The 23548-nt window shown below is 37.5% G+C and overlaps 1 protein-coding gene across 4 annotated transcripts in view; it reads left to right on the top strand.

The window, feature by feature from the left end:
• TNS3 (tensin 3) overlaps positions 1–23548 on the top strand; it is a 210003-nt gene that overhangs the window by 92311 nt on the left and 94144 nt on the right. For all 4 annotated transcript variants that reach the window (XM_079301977.1, XM_079301978.1, XM_079301979.1 and 1 more), the window contains 5 exons: positions 7258–7299; positions 16874–16926; positions 17697–17868; positions 21906–21956; positions 23197–23319. In XM_079301977.1, the coding sequence (XP_079158103.1) occupies positions 7258–7299; positions 16874–16926; positions 17697–17868; positions 21906–21956; positions 23197–23319 (441 nt within the window). The remainder of the gene's footprint in view (positions 1–7257; positions 7300–16873; positions 16927–17696; positions 17869–21905; positions 21957–23196; positions 23320–23548) is intronic.

Below are 23548 nucleotides of genomic sequence, written 5' to 3' on the forward strand. Positions count from 1 at the left end.
TTTTTAATGTGAGCATGCAAGAGATGTTTTGAGAAATGGGAAGTTGAATAATTGTTTGTGGTATTGGGAAGGTCTGTGCATGTAGATGAAGGATGGCATTCTCCAATTTCATTTTAAGTGGGGTCTCATTACTAGAAGATACAATGTGTTAAATTGAGTTAGTCAGGCATGTCCTCCAAACACAGTGGAATATGATAACATTAACTAAACTGAGCTAGAAACTGATATATTCAATGATTTTGCTCTGCCAGCTCTGAATTTGGTTTCTGGCTTGAATCAGTAAAAACTTCTGTGAAAAATTGAGGAAGTGGGTTTGATTTGTAATAAGTGTCTGTGACTAATGGCTGATCAGTTCTCATGTTTTCCTGTCTTTCTTCTTTCAAGAAATACAATGAAAAGCTTATGGAAAACTAGGAACATGCCCACCTCTGTTATTTAGGGAAACTTTTTTTTTTTTTTCCCCTATATGCTGCATTCAGACTTTAGCTCACCTGTGAGATGCATGCAAAGCAAGCATTATATGCATGTAGTAGGATTTAGTGAAGCTGAAGGACATGCTAAATCTACCAGACTTTCCCATTGCTATGGACTTTCCTGGCTTCTTTCAAGACTGTCACCAGAGCAGTTCTTAAGGGAGTGCTGCAGGCTACAGCTGCCTGTCCTGCATGTGCCTGCACATCATGGGAAGGGAAATGCAGCAGCCTTGTTCTGTTCTCTGGTTTGTTTGCAAAGGGTGGGAATATCCAGTGGAGGTTTGTATTTGGCTGTTCAGTTCCTGCTCTGTCACCATCCAGAACCATAGTGTTCATGTCTAAGAAAACTGTGGCCTTTGGAGAAAAGTTTATGGAGGGTTGTTTCTTCATTTCAGGTTTATACAGCTTTCCTGAACTCACAGAGAAGCAAAGGTGCCTTGAAACTTTTTGAAACTTTTTTAAAGCTCTCTCTGTCTTGCTGTGCAGTTTTGCTTTATTACATTTTGATCTGTGCTTTTCTCTTCTTTTCTTTTTTTTTTTTTTTTCTTTTGGCTTCTTAAAAAAACCTTTTATTTTCCTTAATTTCTTTATTTGTTAATTGTAGATGTGCAGAAGAACAGATTGATGAAACATTTTCTTGACAAAATCTGTGAGCTGATGCCTGATTAGAAATACTTGACATGATTATGTTTCAAACTTTTTTTGGATTTCTGTTCTCCAGAAAGGAGCTTGTGTGGGCCTCTTTGTAGTGCATTTCTGTGGGGTTTGTTTTTTAGTTTTAGATTTCAAGTGCTTACCAGAGTAAAGCCATGGACCCCAGAGACATGCAGAATTGAGGTTCCAAAATGCTGTTTTAAGTGCAGTCAGTGCCTTGTTCGTAAGTGTCTCTGACTTAGTCATAAGAGGGCACAGAGAATAAAACTGCATGATTGGCTACCCCAATCCCTTAAATTAATGAAATGCAGTGATCTTGAATTGAACACACTAAACTCAAAAGCTAGTTATTGTGTTTGCTAGGAGGGAGGGCTCACGTTGTTTCTAGGAATATTAGAGAATTCCAAGATTTAATAGGAATTTGAATATGAAGTTTTGTTATAATACAGTCTGTTCAGTTCCAGGCATTCATCCAAAATGAAATGAAAAGCAGGCTTTCTTTGAACAATCTTCAGAAACAGGGGATCAGAAGAGGGAAAGGTTTGGTAGTTTCCAGAGCCAAGTTTGCCTGCTTATTTTCTCCAAATTGATTTCAAACCTTTCTACTGAATACGGTACTTTTGCAAGGCAGAAGCATCTGCTTTTCAGAAGTGTGATACTAATTACTGTAGCAAATAAATCCAGAAGTATAATGTTTTTCCAAGGTATAGCATGCTTCTTTCTGCCTTCCCAGCTTTCTTTTCCTAAAGCATAATGATCCATGTTTCCGATTCCTCAGTATTGATAGTTTTTAGATAGCATAGAAACTTTTCTTATGTGTTTGACTTCACTAAAAAGCAAATGGGCTTGCATAGGTTCTGCTTGACAGCTCACACTGGAAAAGGGAAATACCCACTACGGGGTGTATTTTTTCTGCTTGTCTGCATAATTTTTTGTTCTTTCATAGCTTATTCTGAGAGTGACAGATCTTATGTCCCTTGTGAAAAATACCTCTGGTTAATCTTTGAAAATGCTTTATCAGCACTGGAATGTGTTAAAGGATAGGACAGTAGTAATGCAATCACTATAATTGAATGCTAGCCAAATATTGAAGCAAAATATGGCTGTGGCATTAGTTATTACAATGTAATCGAGGACTGCCACTTGTCTTTCAAAAGGAAAGGACAAATCTTTTAGTGTTAATTTACAAATCAGTTTTTCCTGTAGTCAGAATTCATTGTAATAAGCACAGTGAATCATGTATCTATGTGGACCTTTCTCTTCAGATAGAACTGTGAAGCAAGTGTGATACTTTAGGTAAAATTCTGATGTTTGGTCTGACTGCTATATGATGGTGGATTCTGTTTGTTTATTGCTTAATTGAACTTCAGTCTCTCGCATCCCATTCAATTTTAGTTCTCTATCATGTCAGAAATCATACTTGTTTTGTTTAATTTAGGTCTTTCGCACTGGTGCAAGAGTTTAGTAATTGCTCAGAAGTAAAATGTTGCGGCAGAAGTGCTACATGTGAACTTGCTTTTGATTCTCATTTAATGTCATTAAATGCTGGAGTCAAACCTCAGGGCTGTTTCTTGAAGAAATGTCACAACACCACCTGGTAGATTTAGAGGGTGGAAAGGGGGAATTAATTGGGTTTTGGATGTCTTTGAAGTGCAATTCAAATGAGAAGCATTCAGGGTAAGATAGCTACTGATGAGCAAAACAAAGTTAACAAAGGTGAAGAAACTATAAGTGGTGTCATTTTATCTTTTGCTTATAATGACTTGATTTTTCCTTCAGAGAGGCTGTTTTTAGGGACTCATTGTCAGAAATCTGTGATGATTTTCTTAAATAATGGTAGGAGAGAGGTGGAATAATTTGTTTTGGAATGATTTAAGCTTGTTCTATGGAAAAGTGTTTTTTATTTCTAACCATGTCGGTCTAATTTCCTTTGAACTGTCTTTGTTGGGAGGTGACAAGAAGGATGTGTTGTTTGATATTGAAATGCTGTAATTGGTGAGATGCAGAAGTAGAACCATAGAATCACACAATGGTTTGGTTGGAAGGGACCTTAAAAGATTGTCTAGTTTCAGCTCCCCTGCCGTGGGCATGGACACCTTGCACTGGACTAGATTGCTCAGAGCCTCATCCAGCCTGGCATTGAACTCTTCCAGGGATGGAGTATCCACAGTGTCTCTGGGCAGCATCTTCCAGTGCCTTCCTCACTACCCTCACAGTAAAGAATTTCTTCCTATTGTCTGATCTGAAACTACCCTCCTTCAGTTAAAGCCATTCCCTCATGTCCTAGCACTGCATACACTTGTTAGAAGTCCCTCTCCAGTCTCCTTGTAGGCTCCCTTTAGGTACTGGAAGGCTGCTTTAAGGTCTCTCTGGAGTCTTTTCTTCTGCAGGCTGAACAGCCCCATCTCTCACCCTGTTTTCATAGAAGAGGTGATCAATTTCATAGCCCTCCTCTGGATCCTGCTCCAGCGGGTCCACATCTTTCTTGTATTGAGGCCCCAGAGCTGGATGCACACTCCAGGTGGGTTCTCAGAAGAGCAGAGGGGCAATCTGCCTTGACCTGCTGGCCATGCTGCTTTTGATGCAGGCCAGGATATGTTTCGCTTTCTCAACTGGAAGCACATGTTGTTGAGGCATGTCAAACTTCTTGTTCACCATCACCCCCAAGTCCTTCTTCCCAGGGTTACTCTTGGTCCATTCTTGGCCCAGAGAGTATTTGTGCTTGCATGGTAATGAGCTTGATGTGCATGCTCCTCACTAACCAAGGATCTAGAACTTCACTGCTTTATAGTCCCTGCAGCCCAGGCTTCCCTTGAGCTTCATGTCCCCCACCATCTCCTTCTTGGTGAGAACAAGATCCAGCTTAGCACTTCTCCTTGTTGGCTCCTCTGTCACTTCGAGAAGGAAAGGATCAATGTGTTCCAGGAGTCTGCTGGACTGCCTGAGTCCTGCTGTATCATCCTTCCAACAGATACTGGGCTGTTTGAAGTCCCCCATGAGGACCAGGGCTTGTGACCCTTGAGGCCATTCTGTTTTACTGCAGAAGGCCTCATCAGCTTGACCTTCCTGGTCAAGTAGTCTGTAGCAGGCCTGCACTATAACATCATGTGTTCCTGCCCTCCTTCCCTTTCATCTTGACCTGTAAACTTTCAATCAGCTCCTCATCCATCACGAGGTAGAGCTCCATGCTCATTCACCACCTCCTTCTAATCCCTGCTTGTCCTTCCCAAAAAGCCTGTGCCCTTCCATTCCAAAACTCCAGTCATAGGAGTTGTCCCAGTATATTTCCATGATGGCAGTAAGGTCATAAGCATACACATGTGTTTTGTATGTTGGCCATAATATACTGAGTATTCTGTTATCATGTGTTAAATATCTTATATTAAGTCAAAATATAATGATTGCACTTGAGGATAATGAAATGTGATAGGCATCAAATCTCCAGTTGTCTCTGATTTCTAGTTTTACATCTGGAAAATAATTCTCTTAATATGCATCACAGTTTCCCCGTGGAAACCTCCTTTTACACATAGTATTAGAAAAAACCTCCCCAAAAATGATGTGGTGAAGTATTTTAATATTTGGTGATGTTTTCCATGTGAGATATCAGATCTTCTGCCTGTAGTATGTCTTACAAATGGAAGAGAATTCAGAAACTAGAAACAGCAGCCATGAGATAAGTAGGGAAAGAGGGAAGGGAGGATTTTTACAGTTTTGTTAAAGAGATTGTAAAATCAGTTTGGCTGTTTATTTATTTTTTTTTTGTTTGTTTTTGTTTGTTTTTGGGGTTTTTTTTGTTTGTTTAGATGCCCCATAGTTTGGTGTGATCTCTTCCTATTGTAAAATTTTAATTTTTTTTAAGGTTGTGGTTTTTTTTGGTTTGTTTTTTTTTTTTTTTTTTTTTTTTTCTTTTCCTTAAAACCAGAAGGATTTATAATTGGCTCAACTATCCTTTGGAGTGATTAGTCACCCCATGCCAGTGTAATAAACAATTTTGAAATTTCAAACAAAATGTTAAGCCTTCACTAAAACTTTAGGAATTTGAAGATTAAGTCTTCAGTCTCAGTTGGGCTGATAGTCATGGTTAAGATCTTTAGCTTGGATTTAATATTATATATTAAATATTAATTATTTATCTATATTAAATATTAATATTAAAGTATTATAATTTCAAAGCCCCTCTTCTTATGTGTCCAGTCAGAGACTTGAAGCTGGATTGTCCCCATCTTAAACAAATGTACCACAGTAGTTAGCCAGTGAAGAAGTTTGTTTGTAATTTTAGTCCTAGAGCTGATGAATAGGCAGCAGGAATTGCAGTATTTGGTTTGGGGCAACCATTTAAAAGCTGTGGAGGGAGCATATGAAGACTTGAGTGTAATCCCTTATTACATTCATACATACAGACACTCTCTGTGTATACAAACTCATTTGTTTACCTGAGATGGTTCTTTGAGCACAATTCATTTCAGCAGTCTTCTCCTTAAGTCACAAGTGAAAGGAAACAGTTTGATCCTGCAATCTGAGATAGGTATGTCAGGCCCTTTGCTTTTAGCACTGTGTATTTCCTCTCTACTACTGAAGTGGAGAGAGCTATTTCTTCTAGCAGAGTGAGAGAATATGAGGCATTTCAGTAGCAGCTTGACAAATTGACAGCAAATTCAAAACATTAAAAAAGAAAAAGAAGAGCTTCATGCTTCTTATTCCATATTTACCTTATAGCTATCCTAGAAAACTTGCAGACTACACCAATCCAATGCCAAACTGAGAAATACATGGACAAAACACCTTTAAGAGTAGCACACATTAGGGGTAAACCTCATTTATGTCTCTATATTCAATTACACAAATTGACCACTTAGTTGTTGTGGAAGGGTGGGTGCTGTGTTCAGCTTATGTTTGAACTTTCTGGTGAAGGGCCAGAGTGGGCTGTGTGTTTTCCCAAGTGCTCTGCTCATGCACCTCATGAAGTCTTTGGACGGAGATTTCCAAGTGAATCCAAAAACTGTATTTTGTGTGTTTTGCCTTTTCCTATTTGGGTCTGTGTATTTTTGCTAAGTAGCAGTGGATGTGCTCAGACTGAAATAACAGTAACCAAAGTTATAGTTAATACGGTTGTCTGTCATATATATCACCTTTAATCTGCTGAGAAGAACCTCAAAGTTTCAAACAATGGGGTTCATGGATTAATAGCACTGGTATGTTAGTTCTGCTGATTGACAGCTTTGTACTTTCAATACTGGAGATTCAATAGCTCAAAGGTAACTCAAGCTTTTAAGTAAAAAAAAAAATTGAACAAACTCAAAGCCTATTCTCAGGGATTAACTGTGAGGCAATCTCACATTGTAAGCATTACGGTTGACGTGGGATGTATGCCCTGGTAAATTGTGTGGTTCATTTAACTAAGCAAGGTTTTAAAGGTGTTGTAATTTATATTCTGAAAACCTATAGCTCTTTTCAGCTGAGATGTGTAACTAGAGTGTGTCTGTACTTCAGTGACCAAAAAAGTTCACAGTTATGAAACTGCCTTTCTAGTTCAAAACATCTTTCCCACAGGAGGATTTAGAGGCCAATTTTTAGTTATACCACTGCTGATATTAGGTTTTTTTTGTAGGAATTGGTTGGCTCTTTCCTTTTAAAAGGTTTGTTTTAAACTTCCATTGATACACTAACTTGGCTAAACTTAAGGTTAACTGAATTTAGCATATTTTAAAGCCTTGAGAAGATTTGTTTTTGTACAGTACTTACAGAAAGTTCTCAGCACTTCATTAATGTGCACTCAAATGTCTGTTTTCATGAAAAAGCATAAAATGAGAGACTGGGTAAAAATGCAAAAGGAAGTAAGTAGTTAGCAACGTACATCTCCATTGATATTGAACCTTGGAATAAACACTCAGTAGCTGAGTACTGTCATAGACCTGAATATGCAGGACAATTATGCAAAAATAATTAATTTTCCATATCTGTTTGAAAGGTAGCTTATTAATACTGTAGAATGAATATGTACTTCTGAATTATTTTTTTGTGCATGTCTGTATATGTATGTATATGCCATTAGGAGGGGATTTCTTAGAACATGCTTAAGCTATCTGAAGAATTAAAGTAATTTGTGTTAACTTTTCTCCTTTTGCAGGCTAATAACACTGAGGTGGTTAAAAATCATGTAACCAGAAGTGTAAGTAATTATATTTTATTTATTCTTTTTTCTTTTGCTTTGCCTAACTTCCTGCTTGTGGCTGCTTTTTTTTTAATCATATCTTCATGAAGCATTCATTGCTAGCCATTTTCAAAGTGTGCACTTTCGTTTCTGTACTGTGTGAAATTTTCTTCTGATTAGAACCATTAGTGTTTTTTTCCACCACTGAGTTTTTTTAGAAACAATGAAATGAGCTCTGCATTACTTGTTTTTAAATCAAGCAGGGGAGTAATAAAGGAAAATATTATATTTTCATAGGCTGAATTGTATTTAGAGGCATTCAGAAAGTCAAGAGATTTTTTTCAGTAAGGATAATATTTTTATATTGTGTTCAATCTGAAATTGATCTTTTAGCTTATATTTGTTCCAGTTGCTATTTAATATATTTATATTTGTTCCATGTTACTTAAAGAACAGATTAGGTGCCCTTCCCAACCCTTTATTACTATGGCTGTAGTACTCCTCATAAAAGTAGTATTAATGACATTTATTGAAGTGCAGTAGGACCCAGTTGTCTAATTGATGTAGAAATTTCTGCAAATAGGAAGTACAGCCCATTTTAATATTCACAGCTCGTATAAGTATATTTTTAGCACAATTTCTGTCAAATAAATAAGACAAAAAAGTAAACTTTTTGAAGTTCTTTGGAGTTAACAGAGATGTCAAATCTTATAGATTTCTCTGTAAATCATGGGAGATTCCTATAGCTAACTATTTGGTTGCCTACTAACTAGTAGGCAGCTGTGATGCAGGTGTTTGATTTGCTTTTGTGAAAATGAGACTAAATTTTAAAAAGGGACAGAAGAAAGGACTTGCAAGATTCAGATGGTATTCACAGATTTATTGTTCAGTTTCAGACCAGCTCTCTATTGCAATAAATTAGCATCTCTTTCACAGTGTTGTCCTGTGTGCACTGCATTTATTTTGTGATGCTGTCCATGGTTCAGTGCTGCAGGCTTCTGCTAGTCCCACTCTGTGCAGGATGTGAAGAGTTCTGATCCTTGACTACCTATGTAGACAGGAGATGTTCAAAGAGGTTACATTTGTATTAGCAGTATGCTTCATTTCCTTTGCCTGACAATAAATGCTTTTCTACGGCCAAGGGTATCTCTGTATTAGATCTATTCTATTATCTACTCTCTTTCAGTAAAATTAGAATGATTTCTAATTGCTAGAATATATTTGATATTGAGACCACCTAAAATGTCTAGTGACATGATTGTTTCTCCTTTCAGTTCACTGTTCTCCTCCTTAACTAGACAAACTGACTAAAACTTAAAAATTAGAAAACAGCAAACTTCTTAGTTATTTGCATGTGAATAATTGGTTTTGACAGCTGCTTATAATGAAATTAATGTGAAGCAAAATAGAGATAATTCTCTTATTTAGTTGCTAGTTGAAAGTTTTTAGCATCTTTGTATTACATCTGAATACTTCAGAGGGTTTCCTGTTTCTACTGGTTGTTACACAAGCCAAGATCATATGTTTCTTGGCTTGTACATGTAATACTTTGTGCACAGCCATTTTGAAAACAGCTTTAATAGCAAGCAATGTTTTTTCAGCTGTGCCTATTGTCTTATTGCATTTTGCATTGATTATTATTTGACCATTAGAGAGCTTCCTGAAATTGTCAGTAGTTACTTTGCATGGACCAGTATATTCCAGGTGCAAAGGTTGACATGGATTGACATGCAGAAGAAAGGTCCAATCTGAAGCACAGACTCATATTTGGGAAGAAGGGAGGGGTAAAGCTACAAGGTTGGGCAATTCATAAAATGCTGTTTCCAATGGGGCTGGATGCATCCCTGAGATGAGGCTTGGATGAGACTTTTGCAAGTCTTGTTCTGTGACTCCAGCACACATACTGTCTGTATGGTGCTAATGGGAGGTGCATTCCTTGTCTTCCTGTTTTCTTCCTAAATTTGTGTCATGCTTGTTCTCCTTTTTTTTTAATTAATTAAATTGGAAGAAACTGCTTTAACCATTTTTTGTCTCTGGGATTTCTTCTCCTTTCTCTCTCTTCTTTTAATATTATTTCATGACATCTGGTCCAGGAAAGAAAAGCTTTCTTGCTTTTTCCTGGCAATGTGTCTAATGGAATATTTCTAGTATCTGCCCTTCCTGCTTTATAGGAAAGCTGTGTGAACATTAGTCAAGACAGTTGTGACTTGGTTGTGGCACTACCTAAAAGTCAATGTTTTGTTAGCTTAATTCTAGTGTTCAGGGTAGCTCTGAGGCATGGATAGCACTTTTTTACTTGGGAAATCAGAAGTGTGTTTTCTTATGTTTAAAGGGCTTTCTTATGGAATGTTATTTTATTCCTAATATTAGTGTATTTAAAACAACTAAATTGAACTTCTTGTTTCTCTAAAGGCTAACAGAAAGGATTCTGTCACTTTCTATTCAATAATTGTATGCACATAGTCTTCTGTTAGTTGACAGGTGCTCTAAATTTGTGGTGAAAGCTTTACTTCACTTTTGATTACTTGCATCCTAACTAGGTCTAAGAGAAACTCAGGAGATCCATTCTGAAGGATTTCCTTCTGCCACCACTTTTTTTTTTTTTTGCTTTCTACTCTCCACATGACTGTCTCTTTAGAGGAAACAGAGCAGATGACATACAAAAACTTAGTTTAGGTGCTGCTTGATCGTGCCACACTGAATTTCTGCAGAGCCCCACAATGTGGTGGGTGTGAATTAATGCAGAAACCTTTACACTCTGCTGTGTCTGTTGTGCTTAATTACATTGCCTGTCAACAGTACTCTTTCAGGAAGGTGTTTCAAAGCTCTAGCATGATTATGAAACTATGCTACAGCTGGAGCTGGAGCACATACATTGTTTTAGTCAGTTGAGACAAGCTCCTTTTCAAATGCTTAAAGTAGTAATACTTACATATGGATATATTAGTTTCCCCCATAGATTTGTAGTGGAACACGGTCATTTGAGTGTTGACACAAATCTGATTCACCCAGGCAGGTGTGCAAAAGACAATGGTGCTGATTAGGGCGAGGTGCCAACCTCACAAGGCTTTGTGTGACCTCCTAGTCTTGAGATACTGTAGAACTAACGCATCAGAAATACAATTTGCTAAATGTGAGCATATATACCTGTGAAATTTTACGCTAAGTAAAACACAATTATTCCTCATTCTCACATGAATAATGACTTTACATGCATTCAGTGTTTTTTTCTAAAGAGTCCTTGGTAGCAGAAATGTGCTATGCTCCTACTCTGTTATAAAAAGAGACCAAATGATGGATAGGCAGCCAACTGTACAAGAAACTTTCAGGCCATAAGCAAGGCTATTTTCTTGAATCTAAGTAAGTTGGAAGATAATCTTTCTGCCCTGGTTAGCTCCTTCTTGCCCTTGCAGATCTATATCCAAGGGCCCAACAAACATGTTAATATTGTGGTGGATTACAAAGCCCTACAGTGAATTTATTTGGGGAGACTGGCAGTTTTGGCTGAACTGTTGTAGGAAAGAATCATAGGGGCAGCTTTTCCAACAGCTAAATTGGAGAGAGAGCAAGCTGGGATTTATAAGTTCTGTGGACAATGCTGCTTGCAAGGGTCACATCTCTGTGGACTCCTGCTGTTACACAGGAGAACAGATCAGGATTTTTATGGACTGCAGTATACAAAACAAAACTAAATTTGCTCTCAAACAAATCAGTGCTTGAAGTACAAATAAATCTCTTCTGTAGAGTCAACTAAAACAGTATTTTAAATTAATACTTAATACAGGAATTGATACACAATAGCATAGGGATATTTTATTTGCAAAGCATGAATATTTTTGTACTTGAAATTATTCTAAACCCAGAGGCTAAAAGATTATGCAAATTCTGGTTCTCAGACAAAACACCCAAACATGTTTCACTGTGTCAGTAGGAATTTTTATGGCCAGCAGTCCAGTGATCAGTGTAGTTCATTGCCTTATCTTTTTCTGCAGCGTACTGGAGTGTATAGAACTGCTGTACTGTGCCTTGGAATAGATTGGATAATTTCTTCTGATTCCTGTCCATGGCTTGAGGAATGAAAATGTATCACAGATCTGCTTCAAATGCATTCAGGCATCCTGCTGATGAGTCACTCTGTTTGTATTTTTTTATACTGTTTGAATGGGGAACAATCACATGGAAAAAAAGTTTCATAAGATTATTAAAATCTGTGTAAAACCCATGTAATTTTATGTAGATTAGCTAATCAAATTCTCTGTTGCTTATAGCAACATTACAGATAGGCACAAATAAAATACTTATATCTGAAAAAGATACATGTCATTCTTTCAAAATGTCCTGACACCTTTAAGTCACATATTTATCATTGATTTATGTAGCAGATAGTTGCAGTTTCTACTTATTGATCCTTATGCATGTTAGTGCTTTCATTCAGGAAGGAGCCCAGGAGAGAAACAGATGAGCTACGAGACTGTATGTCAGATCTTGTTGGTCTGAGTTTTCAGTAGTTCAGTTCTTCAAATATATATATATACATATATATATATATATATAACCATATATATGGTTGATGTACTGCTGACTCAGCTGTTGAGAAGAACCCCAGTCCTTGAAACCAGGTTTTCTTATATTCTGCTGAGATAACTTTTAAGCAGATACTTTATCATTCTACTAATACAATTGTATTATAGTTCAGAGCCAGCAACAGGGTCATAGGAAAGTCAGCTGCTTGATTTTTCATTTGGCTTCCTTAGCCTGTCTTTTATTCTGGTCTCAAAAGGGGCAAGTCATAATACCACGTAGTGTTTCGAAGCCCATGTGTGGCCCACATGTCTGGTTTTACTTTGGTATTGGAAACTAGTAGTTCTGGAACATTAAGGTTTTTATTTACTTACTTTTCCAGAGCTGTGTAGTAACTCAGTGTAATGCAAAAATGCAAATGGATTTGTCTGGGGCAAAACTGAACTCCATTCTTTGTCCTTTCCACAATCTTTCTGGTGTCTGAACCTCTGGTACAGAGGACTTCAGCTTATGAAATATGTAAACCTAGTGAGCTATGTAAACCTACTGGCTGTAACCCAAGTTTCCTTATTCTGTTCTTGGAAAAGTTGAGAAGGATCATCTAGCTGAGATAATGAGTTTTGTTACAGATACTTTTTTTTTGCAGACATTATTTTTTGCTTGATTTTCTCAATTTCTTTGAGATACAGCCTTTAATCATGAGAGGGGACGCAGATTTAGCAGAAAGGTTATTTCTTATTCCTTCTGTTTCTGGACTTGTGATAAAGTTGTCTCAATGCCATTTCTATGCCACATGGCATGAGGTGCCCTGTACATGACCTTTGTCATGTTTTTGCTCTGAAGCTGTGCAGTGGCTCGAAGTAAGATTATAAAGGTATGAGATGCTGTTTGCTGTGTGGGACAAGCACAAGCTTGCTATTTGAGGCAGGCCAGGTCCATGAAGAAATTCACCCTCTTGGGTGTCAGAAGGAGGTGAATAAACAGGGCTGATCTCAAAAGTCGGTTTTGTTCAATCTGTGCTTTAGTGTACTTGGACTGCTTGGCTAACTTTCTACCATTGCATTGACAGCAGGCTATAGTGGGAAACTTATGTGTAGTGACAGTTGTGACCTGGTGAAAATTATTCAGAATCAAATACAGGACTGTTTCTTAGCTTCTGTATCATGCCTCGGCAGGAGGGGATTCTGGAATGGTATCATGGTTTGACACTGGCCCAATGCCAGGCACCCGCAAGAGTCACTTGCTCACCCTCCCCTGCCACAGCTGGGCAGAAAGAGAGGGGAAAAAAGAGTTAGTGAAGCCTTCATGAGTTGAGATAAGGCCTGGGAGAAAACACTTCAAGGGCAAAACAGGCTCAGCTTAAGGTTGGAAAGTGACTAAACAGACTCAACTTTAGGTTGCACACTACTAACAGAATCAGAGGAGAATAATGAGAAATAAAAATAAACCCTTAAAACACCATTTCTCACCAGGCCCTCCCTCCTTCCTACTGACAGTGCAGGGAGCCAGGGAGTAGGGATTTTGGTCAGTTCATAACCGAGATTTATTGCCTCTGCTCTGGGAGAGGAGTCCTTCCCCTGTGAGAATGGGGAGGTCCCTCCCAAGGGAGGCAGTTCTCCATGAACTTCTCCGGTGTAGTTCCACTCTCACAAGCAGCAGCCAAACCTCACCTGCTGCAGCGTGAATTCCCCCCATTGGGCAGACAGTCCTCCCAAAAGTGCTGCAGCATGGGTCACTCTTCCAGGGGTGCAGTCCTCCAAGGACAGGCTACTCCAGCCTGGCAGCAAGGACTTCTCTCTCCACTGAGTCTCCCACTGGATCACAGCCTCTTCCAGGCATCCACCTGCTCCAGCGTGGACACCTTCCCATGGGCTGTGGGTGGATCTTTGCATCCCCCATGGATCCCCATGGGCTGTAGGTGGATCTTTGCATCCCCCATGGATCCCCATGGGCTCTGGGTGGATCTGTGCATCCCCCATGGATCCCCATGGACTATGGGTGGATCTCTGCATCCCCCATGGATCCCATGGGCTGTGGGTGGATCTCTGCATCCCCCATGGATCCCATGGGCTGTGGGTGGATCTCTGCATCCCCCATGGATTCCCATGGGCTGTGGGTGGATCTCTGCATCCCACCATGGATCCCCATTGGCTGCAGGGGCACAGCTGCTTCACCATGGTCTTACCACAGACTGCAGAGGAATCTCAGCTCTGGCACCTGGAGCACCTCCTGCCCCTCCTTCTCCACTGACTTTGGTGTCTCCGTCTTGTTTCCTTCCATGTTCTCACCTCCTCCTCTTCTCTGGCTAGTAGCAAAATGTGTGATTTTTCCAGCAGCTTCCCACAGGAGCTCTCTTTGTGGCATCCCTGCTACCAAAACCCAGGCTGTGCAAAATCAATACAGATGGTTTTATCTGAGGACTTAATTTTTGAGAAAATTGGCATATCAAGCTCTGTGATAAGCCCAGTACGAGGTGCAGGAGTCAGTGGTGGTAAGAAGAAGCAATACAGTGTGTCAAAGAAGAGAGTTGCATGGATTCAGTTTTTACTGGAGAAGGGCAATAACACAGTACCTTGGATACAATGAATTTGTTTATTAATATAAACCTGTGACTGAAGAGGAAATGGTCATTTTTTGAGAAGCTATTGCCTCTACCTGGTGACTTTGATGCAACTGCCAATAAATTTGCTTACGTGGAGAGAACTTCTATGTGGTATTGTTTGGAATAGAAAAATTACTTAAAACTGAATAAATATATGAATAGAAGGTGTTTACTTTTTTGAAAACTGTTCCTTATATGACTGGTTGTACTGTCAGGTATACTGGTTATGATAGCATTTCCAGGCAGTCCCAGGGAAGGAGGGGAACAAGAATCATGGGGAGAATTAATAGAAGAATAATCTCTTATAATGTCTTATTCACAGCATGTCAAGCACTAGTTTCACTGAATCTGTTGTAGGTGCAACTCTAAGTTTTTAGCCAGGTGTGGTTAAAACACCGCATGTAGAACAACAGCTATTTTTCATTGCCCTGCATCTTCTCTACTGCTGCTAGTTGTCAGGAAATAAAAACCATACCTAGTTTTGTGAGATTTTCTGTGTAATTGTTTGTTTTGGGATATGCCAGATAGCATTTTCTGTCTTGGAAGGTTAGTCAGATTTTTTGCCATTATCCTCCAGTGTGTAGCAAGCAGAAAAAACAGAAAACAAATAGTGTTTGTTTATTTTCACTTCACTTCACTTCATGGAGATGATTTCTCTTCATGAATGGTCTGTCCTGTGCTGCTGAATCCTGTTTTGGGAAACTTGTATTCTGATGGTTTGGTGACACAGCGTGCATACAGTAAATATTTATCTTACTAATATTTTTTTTTGTTTTTTTTTTTTTTTTTTTTGTTTTTGTTTTTTGCTAGTGGTTTGCATTGTTATTTTTCATATGCTGATACACTGCATGCTGCTAGGATTTATGCTAGTTTATATGGCACAACAGTGTGAAATAGAGAATGATTTTATCACTAACTTTCTTACCAGAGTAAGCTGTTTTAGGTGTCTGATTATTCAGCATACATGGCAGTTTAGTTACCAGTTTTTTAGTAAATGGCAGAAGGACTTTTTAAGCAATGGATACATCTATGACCAGCAGAAACCAAAAAAGTGTTGAGAGTCCTGCTTCTAGTTGCTTTCTACTTACAAAGCCAAAACAAAATCCACCAAAAGCTATGCCTTGAATTTCAGTTACAGTTATTTACTTGTTTTGGCACCCATGGTGTATTATCTAAAGCATTTAAAATTCTAAGAAGGGATTGGGTAAAAAGAGGCTGAAAATATCATGAAGTCTCCACCTCTGTTGTCTGAATAAAGACAGAAACTTGTGAAACTGGGACCAAACACTTCTGTGAGGTGCACCTTATACCATCAGTTGTGCTTTAAAATTTGCCAGAACAGTTCACTTTCAGAAATTTCGAAAGAAAATGTGTAACTTTCATGCTTGTATATGTCCTAGCTGTTCCAAGATTTTGATACACAGCATCATTTTATGAAAAGTTCTAAGACATCTTCTATTCAAACACAGTTTATTTGGCTTGGGAATACTTGTGTGTAGCCAAAATAGACAGGGTTTATGAGTTTACCAACTCTAACCCTTAATAAAGAAGCTTTTATGTGCATTAGTCTGTATATTAAGTATGAACTCAGGACAGGGAAAAAAAAATCAATTCTTTATTGATTTACTGATGGATGATGGATACTAAATTGAACTTCTGATTTTCTGTATGAAAACATATACATATCTAAGTGCTAAATTAAAAAAAATAAAAAATACATTAATTAAAATAAAATAAGGTATACACAAGCTAAAAATAATACAGACAGAGCTAAATGTAAATTGAATAATATTAGTTATTTTAATTTAATGCTGTATGGTAGTAGCTGTCTTTTTGTTGGTCTTTTTTTCTTTTTAAACCTGTCCTGATGGGAAAGGTTGCTGCCCCCTCTGGATGTCTCTTTCTCTCTGTTACATACAGAACTTGGGTGGTAATCACACTGGAGCTTAAATATGAGATACCTACAATTAGGTGAGACAAATTCTATTATTATGGTTCATGAGGGAGAATGTTTTTACACTTTTTCATTCATAGTTACCATTACTGAACAAATTGAACTACAAAAATAAACTACAGCACATTCTCAGGAGTAAATTCTCAGGAGTCTGATACAGAAGTATATATTTCAATATTGTCATAAGAAAATCAATGGAGGGGAACTTACTTTTGCAGGTTTATACAAAAATTCAAGTACTATATTCTCAAAGCCTGCTATGCTTTCTCTAATCTTAATGCCAAGAAGAACATTAAAAATGTCACAAAAGACTTTTCTGGCAATAGTGAGTTGGAAGAAGTAGTAGAAAGTTATACAAAACCTGGGCATAGCCACAGTATTTGCATTCAAAACATAAGGCAATGTATCCTCTTGTTATAAACTTTCAACTCATGAATGAAGAAAAAAGGTAGAAACATTGACATCAGGACAGCAAGTAAGGTTCTGGATTGATTTCTCTGCTTTCTTTGTTCCAGAATTCCACCAGTGCTTTGAAGAACTCCTCTTTCAGTTGTGACAAAGTATCAGGGTAAGTATTTTATACTTTATCTAGCAGTGTCACATGCATGTTACGTGGTGTGGCAGTGGGTTTAGACTTTCTTATTTGTGGTTGTGATTTCCGTGAGTTCAGTCTCCTGCAAGATATGACCTGCTAGGCAAGTATCATTTTTACAGTGCCTGTATGAGAAAACAGCTAGGCATATTTACTGAGCTGTCTTCTGATATTTTATTAAGAAGGACAAAATTGTGCCCATCACCTGGAAAAGAAAGAGAAGTATTTGTAGACTAACCAGTGAAATTGACTGAGTTGCATTCATGTCTGTTGTACTTTGGGGACTGGTTTTAGATTCACTTCAGTTGTACTCAGAACCTGCTTCAAGATCTGCAGTGTTTTACAGATCGCTGGTCAAGGTTCCAATTTGTAAAGCATTTGCAGAATTCTACAGAGAGAAGTGTACAGACAGAAGTACCTATACATTTCTGTTTGACTCACAAATTTGTTGTGCTAGTGTTTGTCAAATTGCTTGTATTAATTTTGCTGCTTTTCCACATTATTGATTGAAGAGATTTTTTTTCACTGCAGTTTTGATGTGAAGAATTTTGGCGAAGAACTCCATTTGTGTTCTGAACTGAATACTTTAAGCTCTGTAGGCATTTAATGAGTTGTAATTGTAATGAAATTATTGGAAACATGCGATGCTTGGCTGTAGGAGTTTAAGTTGCAATTTCTTGTCATTAATGTGCCATGTTTCTTCTTGGCTGCATTGCTCTGAACTGCCACATCTGTTTTCTTCCCAGAAGTGCAGACTTTGATCACATTATGGAGGAAGGCTACGAACTTGACCTCACTTACATCACAGAGCGGATTATTGCAGTGTCCTTCCCTGCTGGCTGTTCTGAGGAAACTTACCTCCACAATCTACAAGAAGTAACACGAATGCTCAAATCCAAACATGGTGATAATTACTTGGTAAGTGTAAGATCAGCCTTTTGTGACACATCTTCTTTTGTCATGCAGGAAGACTAATTTCTGTCCACATAAACCATTATAAACTAAGTTGCTCTTTGGTCCATCTTAACAGCCTCATAAGCAAGTGCAAGATTTTCAGTAGTGTTTTAAGCTGCCAGATATTGAAAGCACGTTTTCTTTTGCTGGGGCAGTGCAGTCTCTGGTGATAACACATAGTCAAATGCTGTAGAATAATTGCACTGACAATTTTCATTGTACAAAGCATGCTCTTAAAAGATACACATCCTGCAGTGTGGAGTGTGTTGTTTTTTTGTAGCAGTGAGCTACATCTGGGTTCTTGATTGGGTGTCTGATAGTCTCTCATTGTCATGTCTTCACTTGCGAAGGCAACATGTAAAAGTAGGGTTGCTGTTGATGTGTTCTGTCCAGCTCTTTCTCATTAACTTGTTTTAGGTGCATTTTTTGTTTCATTTACTTTTCTATAGGAAATCAGGCAAATGTGTAGTGAGCTCCGTGTGCAGATTTTTTTTTTTAATGTTGACAACAAGCTGTTAATCTTTGGTGCTGTTTTCTGGCTAGTGCCCTGGCATATATTGTCTCAGCTTGTTCTATGAAGATGAATTTAAAACAAGGCCAATATTTTATTTACTTTTTTTCTTGTGCTGTCTTTTTAGGTAGTGTGTGTAAACTGTTAGAATTAAATCCATGACATCAGGAACATGAACTTTCTTCACAGTAAGAATTAGTTACTGGAGAGATTTGAATGATTTGAATGATTTAATGATTTGAACACGTTATCTCACAAACTGAGATGTCATAGGTACACTGTGAACCAACTTGTGATGTGAACTGATGTCCTTGGTGTCCTTGGCATCCCTTACATCAGGCACTGGTAGCTTATAAGGCACACAAAAGAAATAGTATGAAGGTGACCTGTGTGTAAAGCTTTATAGGTTCAAATTCACTTGTTCTTTGGCTATTTCCATGCAACAACAGTGTAAGTTTGTAGCCCTTCCAGTTAAATCTCTCTTAATACTTGTTTGTATTGCAAAAATCTGATATGTGGTAAATTTGGTTTAGTGTCTGAGAAGGATTGTAGTATCTGTCTCTGAGAGGGATTATAGTCAGTTTCTCTTGCAGAGTTGAGATTTTTAAAGACTTTTTTGTTTAGTTTTGTTCTATTTATCAATTTCTTTTCTAGTGGGTACTTTGGAAATCAGTTGTCTTGACAAAAAGAAAGCTTAATGCCATCTACTCCAAATGTGTTTCTGCAAATTTGCAAGATAACCTGACAAAACCTGAGCTTGTTTTTAAACTACCCTTTGTTTCTCATGTTTTGAATATCTCTTCAAGATATTGAAGAGATGTTCATGTCTCTCAAGAGGCACATGGATATCAGCAAGGAAAAAAAACAACCAAAACCTCTACAAAATGGTATGCAATTCAGCAGTCCTGCTGAAGTTGATGGGAACAACTCTACTCTTGTATTGGATCAGGGTCTCAGCTAACAGAACAAATCAGCATTTGTCATTTTTTATCTAATCCTTTTCCTTTCACTACAGTGAAAGGAGACAGCACTTTGTTTCCTGTTTGAGTCTGTTATGAAGATATGAAAATAAACGCCTAAGTATCCAATTTTTTCTAACAGTAGAAGATTATACTTTGACAGTCTGAGATGAGAGTCCTTTAGGGAGAGATAAAAGCCTAAAAAAAAAAGATAGCTTACAGTAAAATTCTCTCTGATTTGACATCCTAAAAAACCATATTCCCTGTAGGCTTTGGTTCTGAGAAGAAACATGACATTTCCAACACATGAAAATTAGACGCTGAGGTTAATGCTCCTCTTTCTTGTACCAAAATATAACTTGACCTAGGATATGCCAAAAGGGTTGCAGTTAATCTTCCACTGTGTCATGGTTTAATTCCAACCAGTAACTTGGCCCCATGCAGCTGCTCACTTGCTTCCTCACCAGTGGAATGAGGGAGGGAATTGGAAGAGTAAAAGTGAGAGAATAAGAACTTAATAGATTAAACAAAAGCTTTACACACAAGCAAAGCAAGGAATTATTAATTGCTTTGTGCGGGCAGGCAGATGCTCAACCATATGATGGTTGAGCGAGGCTTTATAATGCAGAATGGTGACTTGGGAAGACAAACACCACACTCTGATTGTCACCACTCCCTCTTTCCTTAGGCTTATATGCTGAGCATGTTATAGGATATAGAAAATCCCTTTGGTCTGTTGGGGTCACCAGTCTTGGCCGTATCCTTTCCCAGCTTCTTGTGCATTCCAGCCCACTCACTGCTGGGGTGGTGTGAAGGCTCTTGAAAAGAAAAAAAATTCTTAAAGAAGAAAAGCTCTTGACACTGTGTCAGCATTGGTCAACAGTAATGAAAACATGCCTGTTTTATCAACACCATTTTCAACATAAATGCAAAACACAGCCCCATATTAGGTACTGTGAAGAAAATTAACTCTACCCTAGCATAGAATGACACACAGTGGCATCTATTTATACTATACACTTCTCTTCAAAGACTTCTGTGATATCTTGCTTTGTTGTATGCAAAGTGTTGGTTCCTGTACCTTCTGTGTCTATTCTGTGCTGTTGAGATTCCTGGAGTATCTCAGTGTGATCACTGTAGTTTGACAGAGATTTGGATACAACAGCATCTTTGAGTTTGGTGTCTGACCCAGCATTGACAAATACCCATCATGAACAGGACTGTATCCTGACACACTGGAATTTTTAATTTTTGTTAAGTATAAATACAACAAGAAAGATAAAGATTTTGTCAAGTAACCTTTCTTCTTCTGTGGAAAATTTTAGGTAATCAATTTCTTTATAGTGCTTTAGCAATCATTTTAAGAATTCTGTACTGAGATCTGTATCACCTCTGTTAATTTGCAGCTCTCTCTGTTAATTTGTTTTCCAATTATGAAAGCTAATAGAAATTACAAAAAAAAAAAAAATTGTCATTTATAGAAGACAGCAGTAAAAATTCCAGTTTTACTATTGGCATTTCAGGAAGGGTAAGTACAATGATGTAGTTGCTTTAACCTGTTCATTTTCTGGCTGATTTGCTAAAGACAGCTGATGAGGGTGCTGGTGAAGGCAAAAGGGTAATATTTTAGAATAGGGTTAGACTTTAGAAAAGGGTTCTTAAATTGTCCTTGGGTAGTAAAAAACTGTATAATGGACTTTGCCTCATACTTACTCGTTCTCATGTTTATGACCTGTTTATTCCATTCTCTCAGTGTAATTAATGAGACTTTTTTAATGGTTATGCCATCTGTACTTAACTTGGGATGTGAAATAGCCACATTGTAGAAGAGAATCTGCCTTATTAGCATTGTTTCAGTTCTTGAGTAATGATATTTCAGCTTTTTTTGTTATTGATTGTTACTAATTTAAGGCACTCTCTAATTAAAAAGTCAATTACTCTTGTATACACTGCTTTCTTTTGTTCATTTTGCAGTCTACTTCTTCATTTTTTTCCTTATTAAGCACTAAGTGAAGAGTAACTTGCTATTTAGTGGGTTAACAGAAGAGTTGGAACATCTCTTAGGTTCAGCTATAGTTAAGTAGATATGCCATATCTTCCCTGCCAAGTTTTGACAGACCAATATATTCTTGTCAGGCACGCAAATCCAAATATTTAATATTGTGCCACCCTCCCAGACTTCTTATTGTTAATTCTTATGCTCTGCATTGTATTGCATAGTAGCCAGGTTTCTGTCTACCTCTGACTCAAAGCCATGTGAAATAAATAAGATGTAGTACAATTTTAGTTGTCCTTTTTCAAAATGTGCATTTAAATTTAGCTTTATTTTTGTTGTAAAATAACTGAATATCTAAAATACATTCACTAGTACTACCTGATTCCAAATGTTAATTTAGTTTAGTAGAACAGTGGGCAAACCTGAAGCCATATCATTGCAGTTTCTTGTAATTTTTATGTTTCAAATACATTTATTTGCTACATAAATTGTAAAGTCTTGATGGTTAATGTCTTTTTTCTTTCTTTCTGAACAGGTATTAAACCTCTCTGAAAAGAGGTATGACCTTGCCAAGCTTAACCCAAAGGTATCAATTGTCTTCCATAACATAGCTTTCTAGTGTTAAATACAACTTAAATGGCCTGATAAGCCTGAAGCTATGCAAGTGTTAATACACAGAGTAAGAGAAGAAGTATCTTTTAGTATCTTTCGGAAGATACCAAAAAACCCCACATGAAGCCCTTTTTATTTTTTCTCAAGTTCTGTTTTGTGACTATTAGATCTGTGTTTTGCACAGCTATTCCTTTTGTTTTCTTAGACTTTACACACAGGACCAGAAGCCTCTTGTGACTTCTGAAAAACTTCTGTTGAGTTATACAAATTTTACTTCAAGTATACTTTTTTTTGTGCAGTCACAGGATAGTGGGGTTATATACTGTAATGTATAGCTGAAAACTAGTGAGCTTGATTCAAATAAGGACTTCCCTTTTGTACTACCTTTGAGCAGTTGCTTTTCTGCACAATGGAGATATAAGGAATTGACATTCCTTGTGAGTGGTTAATGTCTGACTCTCGTTCCTTCTCACCAATTGATGTGTTTGTAAGAAATAGTGTACAGGTACACTTCAGTATCTGTTATAAGGTCAGACATAGTAGAACATAAGTGTATTTATAGCAGTGGATTTACAGAGATAAGCTACCTGAGAAAAGTACTGAAACCTCTCCTAATTTTAACTTTTTGCATGCTTTATTTATTATGAAGGATGAGTTTTTTAATATTAGGCATATGTTGAATGAACAATATGTATGTATGGCATATATTTTGTAAGTAAATATGTGTATAATAAAAGTAGGATTAGTAAACTATTATGTAGTGACTAGAAAATCTGAACAAAATTTTGACGTCCTGTAACCATACTGTTCATGAAGAAAATAAATTGAAAATAAAATGAAAGCCATCAAAAATCATTATTTGTTCTTATTATGATTGTATTTACTGTTTTAAAATATCAGAACTTCTAACTGAAAAATCTTTTAAGAAATCAAGACCTTCAGAAATGTTGTCACTTGTAAGTGGTTGGTGAGATTGAGATGGGGTGAGGAGGAGGTAGTTTTTGTTTGTTTTTACAAAAGTCCTAGTATCTTAAAAAGCAACAAAATCCCTCTTCCACTTAGACCTATAAGCATCATGACAATTGAATTGCATGGCTATCTGAGATGGGAAAAGTTGTGGAGACTTTCAGCCATGGCAATTATTTGAATCCAGATTTTAGTATGTGATGCTAGGATCAAGGTGTCTCTTGTAAATGTTACTTGTTTAATTGCAGATTATGGATGTGGGGTGGCCTGATCTCCATGCTCCACTTCTTGATAAGGTGTGCACCATCTGCAAGGCTATGGAGTCCTGGCTGGACAACGATCCTCAACATGTGGTGGTGATCCATTGCAGAGTAAGTGCAGGGGATGAGTTTGTTTTCAGAAACCTTGTCCTTTACTCTACTTATTTTGAAAAATAAAAAAGTTAGATCTGTTTTCAATGTTGGCAGCAGTGTGTCAGATGTTCTGTTGATATAAGTAAGCTTAAATCCTTTGACCTTTCATGCTTTCATCCTTGTTAAAGATTTCTTTTTTATGACTAAAGTCCTAGCTTTTGCTTCAGGTATAGTATAAACCAATGTT

This window comes from Erithacus rubecula (genome assembly GCF_903797595.1).
Source record: "Erithacus rubecula genome assembly, chromosome: 3".
NCBI classification, from domain to species: domain Eukaryota; kingdom Metazoa; phylum Chordata; class Aves; order Passeriformes; family Muscicapidae; genus Erithacus; species Erithacus rubecula.